The 8,186-nt window shown below is 36.3% G+C and overlaps 1 protein-coding gene across 1 annotated transcript in view; it reads right to left on the bottom strand.

Moving 5' to 3' along the window:
- Positions 1-3,850: 3,850 nt before the first annotated feature.
- Positions 3,851-8,186, bottom strand: part of vsig10l (V-set and immunoglobulin domain containing 10 like) — a 25,894-nt gene continuing 21,558 nt past the window's right edge. Inside the window, 4 exon segments of the mRNA XM_056475076.1 lie at positions 3,851-4,041; positions 5,013-5,096; positions 5,173-5,213; positions 7,520-7,624. Of these exon segments, the coding sequence (XP_056331051.1) occupies positions 3,979-4,041; positions 5,013-5,096; positions 5,173-5,213; positions 7,520-7,624 (293 nt within the window). The 3' untranslated portion in view covers positions 3,851-3,978.

The following is an 8,186-nucleotide window of genomic DNA, read 5'->3' as shown; positions in this document are numbered from 1 at the left end:
TCGCAATAAAAAGATCTATATACAGAATATATATACTGTATATAGCTATAATAATGAGTAATTTAAATCCCTTACTCATCGTTGTGCGCTGTATACCTGGGTAGGTTGGTCTGCTTTGTCCTTTCGTAGGCTCAAGCATTGGCACATCCTTGTTTACTAATCTATACCGGGTTTACTCCCCATCATATCTACAGAGTAACATTTGTAAAAGGCTTGTTCTTTACTATGGCCTTCGGTCACAGGATGTTTATTTACTGTTTGTTCCTTAAGTGCGGACTGAGATGGAAAAAAAGGCTTTTAAATACGCAACACCTTTTGCATGGAATGATCTGCAAACACAACTGCATTTTTAACAGTTGATTTCACTAAATGCTTTTAAAAAGAGTATAAATGATTTAGAAGTTGAAACGCATGTTTGTAGATGATTTGAATAGTTTGTCAGTGTGATTCATGTTAACTGTTAATTGTTTGTTGTTTGTTAGACCCATGTGACATGTGTACTGCCTAATCTTGGCCAGGACGTTTTGTAAAAGAGATTTTTAATCTCAATGTGTCTTTCCTGGTAAAACAAAGGTTATAACAATAATAATAATAATAATAATAATAATAATAATAATAATAATAATAATAATAATAATAATAATATTTGATAAATAAATGTAAAAAAAAAAATATATATATATATATATATATATATATATATATATATATATATATATATATATATATATATATATATATATATATATATATATATATATATATATATATATATATATATATTTACAATAATACAAATATTATTATTATTATTATTATTATTATAAAATTTGTTTTACCAGGAAATATATATATACAGTTGAAGTCAAAATTATTCGCCCACCTGTGAATTTTTCTTTTCTTTTCTAAATATTTCCCAAATGATGATTAACAGAGCAAGGAAATTTTCACAGTATTTCTTATAATATTTTTTCTTCTGGAGAAAGTCTTATTTGTTTTACTTCAGCTAGAATAAAAGCAGTTTTAAATGTTTTAAACCCCATTTTAAGGTCAATATTATTAGCCCTCTTAAGCCCTCTTTGTTGTTTACAGAACAAACCTAATTACCCTAACTTGTGGAATTAACCTAGTTAGGTCTTTAAATGTCCCTTTAAGCTGTATAGAAGTGTCTTGAAAAATATCTAGTCAAATATTATCTACTGTCATCATGGCAACAATAAAAGAAATCAGTTATTAAAAATTAGTTCATGTGAGGGGATTCGCTGAGTTGTGAATCCAAATGCATAATTTATTGACAAGAAGCGTCATGCAGTCAAAGGTCGATAACAAACAGTTGCATACACGCAAATCCAAAAGAGTGGTAAATAACAGGCGAGTGGTCGATCCGCACAGCAAACAACATAAAACAAACAAACAAATCAAAGATAGATACACGGCAAGACAAGGCAAGACAAAACGTGTCGTAATGTTAACTTGACAGCTTAAAAGACTTAGTCTTGTATGTGTGTGAGCGTGTTGTGTAAGTAGTTCTTGTAAATTGTCCTTGACAATCCTCCGGCTGTGTGTGTAATCAATGGTGATCCAGAACAGGTGTGTGTGTGAGGTGCATGATGGGACTTGTAGTTCGATAGTGTGGTGTGTGTGTACTTCTCTGGCGACCTCCTTCTCCAGGAGCTATTAATTCTGATTTCAACTGTAAATAGTTTATTGTATTTTTCCAAGAAACCTTTCTTATCCTTCTGAGGAAGTTTAGAAAATTGAGGGAAAAAACTGGTGTAGACACAACAACTTCAACCCAGGCTCATTATTGATACATACCCCTATATACATTTCTGGAGAATGTCAAATACGTCCCAGGAGCTACATTCTTTTTGCAGTTTTGTTTTCGAGAATCTTCAAGAGGCCGTTGTGTACACTTTGGATCTAAAATTGAGATCTAAGAGTGCCATTCACGCCTGCTCTTCTCACATAAATCCAACAGAGGCCGCTGTCGACTGACTGACTGACCGATTGACTGACCCACCCTTCTCCTATCCTAAACCCAACCCGTAGTGTTTTCAAAGGCACCGATTGACCCGCCCACCCACTTGGCTAAACCCAACAGACAGAAAAATAAAAGCTCCAGAAAAAGAAAAGCTCTCGTGGCTGCCTCATTTTTACCACTTTTTCAGATCTTACCACATTCTCACCCTGTTATTTACCTGTTTATTTAATTTTTTGCCTTTTGTTTTTGTCTTACCTGCTTTCTTGAACCGTTTTTTTACTGGACTCGAACTCAGTCATGGTCAACTCCTCTCTATATCTCAAGTCCACCAACACACGCGGCGAGCTTCAGAGCAAAATGGTAACAGCGGAAAAGCCGTCCGCACGGAGGTAAGTGGTCAGCTGCTAGCGTGAAAAGAAACAAGAATCCGTAGTGTTACTTTAAAAGACAAAATGCAACCATACGTAGCTCTGGCTACATAATTCACAATCTCCAGATATGTACACGGGTGGTACGTTTTCACAATGACCCTGTGTTGAACAAATCCTATGGAAGTCAATGGTTACAGGTTTCCAACTTTCTTCAAAATATCTTCTTTTGTGTTCAACAGAAGAAAGAAATTCATATAGGTTTGAAACAAGAGTGAATAAATGACAGAGTTGAAATTTTTGGTGAACTGTCCCTTTAATGCCATGTAAGATATCAAACACATCATTATTTTCATGACAAATAAAAGTAGAGCACTATGTCTTTCACTACACAGTGCATTCGGAAAGTATTCATAGCGCTTCACTTTTTCCACATTTTTTTATGTTACAGCCTTATTCCAAAATGGATTAAATTCATGTAGTTCCTCAACATTCTACACACAATCCCCCATAATGACAATGTGAAAAAAAGAGTTTTTGAAATTGCTGCAAATTTATTAAAAATCAAAAATCTGAAAAATCACATGTACATTAGTATTCACAGCCTTTGCCGTGAAGCTCTAAATTGAGCTCAGGTACATTTTGTTTCCACTGATCATTCCTGAGATGTTTCAGCAGCTTCATTGGAGTTCACCTGTGGTCAATTCAGTTGATTGGACATGATTTGAAAAGGCATACACCTGTCTATATAAGGTCCCAGGGTTGACAGTGCATGTCAAAGCATAAACCAAGAACAAAGACAAAGGAATTGTCTGTAGACCTCCGAGACAGGATTGTCTCTAGGCACAAGGCTGGGGATGGTTCCACAAAATTTTCTGCTACTCTGAAAGTTCCAGGGAGCACAGTGGCCTCTTCCTAGAGCTGGCCGGCCATCTAAGCTGAGTGATCGGGGGAGAAGGGCCTTAGTCAGGGACAATGACCCAAAGCACACCGCCAAAATATAAATGGAGTGGCTTGGTGATTGTCCTTGAGTGGCCCAGCCAGAGCCCAGACCTAAATCCCATTGAACATCTCTGGAGAGATCTAAAAATGGAGCAACTGTAAACCCATCCCACCTGATAGAGCTTGAGAGGTACTGCAAAGAGGAATGGGCAAAAATTCCCAAAGACAGGTGTGCCAAGCTTGTGGCATCATATTCAAAAAGACTTGAAGCTGTAATTGCTGCCAAAGGTGCATCAACAAAGTATTGAGCAAAGGCTGTGAATACTTCTGTACATGTGATTTTTCAGCTTTTTTATTTTTAATAAATTTGCAACAATTTCAAAAACTCTTTTTTTCACATTGTCATTATGGGGGATTGGGTGTGGAATTTTGAGGAAATAAATGAATTTAATCTATTTTGGAATAAGGATATAATTTAAAATTTTTTTACAAAAAGTAAAGCGCTATGAATACTCTCCTGATACATGTGGTTATATATGTGGTTAATTTACAGCACAGTTCTATTATCTAAAATTATTTCTGGTTCAGTTCTTTCGAGTGGAAGTTCCCCAAACAGGTATTTCAACCCATAATTTGTCATGATGATTATAGGATACGTATTTGTGGTCTGGCGGTCCGCCGGATTCAGACAGTGGTAGTCATTCGCACACACGAGTCCACTGAAGACACAGGATCAGCTCGTTCTGCCTGAAAAATGTGACAACACAGTAAAAAGTTACAGTTACAGCAACTAATACTTCTGGCCTTATTCTGCAATGCAGAAGCACTCTAGTTTCTGTGATTGTTTTAGAGAGAGAGAGAGTTTTGAATTTATTACTATATATTATCAGCTTTTCTGGCTATTTCAAGGCAAAACTGAATCAAATTTACAAAATTTTATATTGCTTTTCTGCAGTAGTCAACATTTCAAATGGATCATCACCTTTCAGCAAAGTTGCCCAAAAAGTATTGAACAACACCTAATAATGTCTTAGGACAACTTTTTTGATCCACTTAAATTGTTGACAACTGTATAATATATAGTTGAAGTCAGAATTATTCGCCCCCGTTTGATTTTTTTTCTTTTTTAAATATTTCCTAAATGATGTTTAACAGAGCAAAGAAATTTTCACAGTATGTCTGATAATATTTTTTCTTCTGGAGAAAGTCTTATTTGTTTTATTTTGGCTAGAATAAAAGCAGCTTTAAATTTTTTAAAAACTATTTTAAGGTCAAAATTATTAGCCCCTTTAAGCTATCTTTTTCCGATAGTCTACAGAACAAACCATCGTTATACAATAACTTGCCTAATTAACCTAACATGTCTAGTTAACCTAATTAACCTAGTTAAGCCTTTAAATGTCACTTTAAGCTGTATAGAAGTGTCTTGAAAGATATCTAGTCAAATATTATTTACTGTCATCATGGCAAAGATAAAATAAATCAGTTATTAGAGATGAGTTATTAAAACTATTATGATTAGAAATGTGTTGAAGAAATCTTCTCTCCCTTAAACAGAAATTGGGGAAAAAAATAAACAGAGAGGCTAATAATTCAGGGGGGCTAATTCAGGAAACATGTTACCCAAATTCCTTGTGTTTATGCACACTTGATGAATAAAGCTCATTGTGATTTTAAACAGTCAATGAACACAAAAGATCCATTCTGACTTTATTTACCTGCTTGAGTCTGCAGTCCGCCGGTGTTTTTAATCTTGCTCTCAGCAGGTTATGAGGATTCAGAGTCGATTGAGAAACGACAACCTGAAGCCAAGAGAAAAACACCTCAGTGAGCACTGAAGAGCAACCTTCAGTATCTGACAAAAGAGTCCTCCTTTACCTTCTCCGTGGCTCTGGAGACTGGATGTCTGGGGCTTCGGTCTGATGGGGGGAAATGAAATTAAATAAAATTATTTGTTCAGATTCATTCATTCATTTTCCTTCAGCTTAGTCCCTTATTTATCAGGGATCGCCACAGTGGAATGAACCGCCAACTATTCCAGCATGTTTTACGCAGCGGATGCCCTTTCAGCTGCAACCCAGTACTGGGAAACACCCATACACACAAGCATTCACACACATACACTCATACACTACAGTCAATTTAGTTTATTCAGTTGACCTACAGCGCATGTGTTTGGACTGTGGGGGAAACCTGAGCATCTGGAGGAAACCTACGTTGCAAACTCCACACAGAAATGCCAACTGACCTAGCTGGGACTCGAACCGGCGACCTTCTTGCTTTGAGGTGACAGTGCTAACCACTGAGCCACCTTGCCGCAATTTTAATCAATTAATTAATTCATTCATTTTCAGCGGAATGAACTGCCAATTTACGCAGTGAATGCCCTTCCAGCTGCAACCCATCACTGAGAAACACCCATACACACTCAATCAAACACATACACAACGGCCAATTTAGCTTACCCAATTAACCTGTACCACACATCTTTGGAGGAAACCCACACAAACATGTGGAGAACATGCAAACTCCACACAGAAACGGCAACTGTTGCGTTGGCAGGTGTGTGTCTCCCCATCTCTTTCCATCTGCAAGCCCCGCCTTCGTCCCGCAGATGACGTGCCCTGGGATTGGATGAAATGACCCAGGGCGTCCTTTAAAAAGAGAACAACGGGCGTGGGGCGGGAGAGCGAGTTTTGTTGGCGTGTTGTTTTTGAGTTGATGTGATAAAGTTATTCCTGTTGCTAAGTTGTTATCGTTGGTTGTGTTTCCCGTGTTTTGACTCTGTGTTGTATATCCATCCGTGTTTCCCCCTACTATTACTGGGGTTTGTTTGTTTGTTGATTGTTAACATTGTAAATATTGCACATGTTAAGAGGCAGTAGGGGTTGGACGCCACACTTTTCTCTTTGTAAATATTTTCACCTGTTTTTGTTCTTAGTCAGGGAGGTAGGTGTAGATTTTGTATTTTTATTTCTTTTTTTTTTCCTCAAATAAGTTTTATTGAAGACAGTTTCAAGAAGAAAAGAATTCTGTTTACATATTTTGTCTACATATAGCATAGGCAAAGCAAATAAGAAAAATTAAAAGCAAAAACAACATAAAAATCATAAAATTAAAAAAACTTAATAATGTAAAAAATAAATAAAACACCTACCCACATAGCAAGCAAACTTGTTACAAAGACCGGTTTGAACAACAGGAGTATGATGACAAAGCATGTTAAAACATTACAGAAATGCTGCATTATTATGAGAGGGTGTTTTTCAAGGTAACAGATAAAAGGATTCCAAATTTTGTCAAATTGTTCAAGTTTTGTTTTCAAATAGTCTCTAATTCGCTCCAAATGTAACATAGAGGCAATTTCTCCAAGCCGCAGTTGACATGTAGGGGATTCCTTATTTTTCCAAAACAGTAGCAGCAGCTTCTTGGCAGTAGTTAAGCAGCATGAGAGCATCTTATGTTGTGTATTTGACAACAAATGCGTTTGTTCAGAGAACCCCAGAATAAAAAGCATTGGATCTGGTTGTGATTGCAACTTCTATTTTTATTTCTGTTGTTTTATTAGGTGCAGTTAGTTTCATTTGGGTGTTCAGTTAGTGTGTACTTTTTGTTTATTATTTTTCTGTGGGTTCACTCTTAGGTAGTTGGCTTCATGTTTTTTTTTTTTGGTAATAAAATAAGAAAAAGAAAAAAAAAAAGACAAATAAAGGGTCATTAAAGTAAATTTTATTTGTCGGGTGTTTGTTTATGTTGCAGCCTTGACCCTAGCCCAGGGTCATAACACAACTGACCCAGCCAAGGCTCGTATCAGCGACCTCCTTGCTGTGAGGCGATCGTGCTAATCACAGCGCCACCGTGTCACCAATTTTAATTAACTAAAAATTATGAATAAATTCATTATCAAATGCAACTCATAACTGATTAAAGGGGAGGGCGAAAATTCAAATTTTCTCAGTTAAAGATAAACAATTAAAATAAATAAATAAATAAATAAATAAATAAATAAATAAATAAATAAATAAATACTGAAATAAAATCATTCGTTTTTCTGTCATAACTGTCATATTCTGTAAAAATAAATAAATAAATGCTTTAAATAGCAATATTTTTACTTGAAATTTGAAAAACCATGCTATGAGATCTTTTACATTATTTTTTTTAAACCACAACCCTAGTAAATCTAGTAAATCCTCAGAAACTGAGAAATTTCAAGCAGTCTCACCTCGAGTGCCACAGTAGATGAAGCCGATGAGGATGACGAGCAGAAGCAGGGCGCAGGGGATTCCAGCAGATAAAGCAGCGACGGCAGCAACACTGAGTTCAGCAGCTGAGGATACACACACAAACAACACACACAGCATCACAAGATTGAGAGCTGATTCATTTAAGGGCTCCCATTTTTGGCCATTTTTAGAAGGATAACCAGGGTCAGATGTCAGGATAAACACTGCAAAATGACAACTCAGACACAATGTAAACCAGATCCACAGTCACAAATACCACAGTAAGATGAATGAGCCACGCAAACAAACTCACAAGTGTGTTTAATACATTGTGGTCATCATTTTCTCCTTGTGGCAAATGTGACAGGATGCTCACAAAACGGGTAAATAAGATGCTCTATAGAGATCCATTATGGCTAAGTTACTGTACAAAATAAACCTGATTTAACGTCCACAAAATACGATTCTGTTGTGTGACTGAATTGTCCTCGCTTAATGTTGTGTAGACTATGCTACTGTGCCAATTGCAGCTCTTATAAATTATGTACATACTGTAGCTCAATATAAATAGAAAAACAAACAGAACTTATAGCCCCACCCTAAATGACTAATAGCTCGGCCCTAAAAGTCTAATAGCCACGCCCTAAATGACTGACAGCTCCACCC

The sequence above is a fragment of the Danio aesculapii genome, chromosome 16, assembly GCF_903798145.1.
Source record: "Danio aesculapii chromosome 16, fDanAes4.1, whole genome shotgun sequence".
Lineage (NCBI taxonomy): Eukaryota > Metazoa > Chordata > Actinopteri > Cypriniformes > Danionidae > Danio > Danio aesculapii.
Note: the sequence above shows the minus strand (reverse complement) of the source record. Positions and strands in the feature narration are given on the sequence as shown.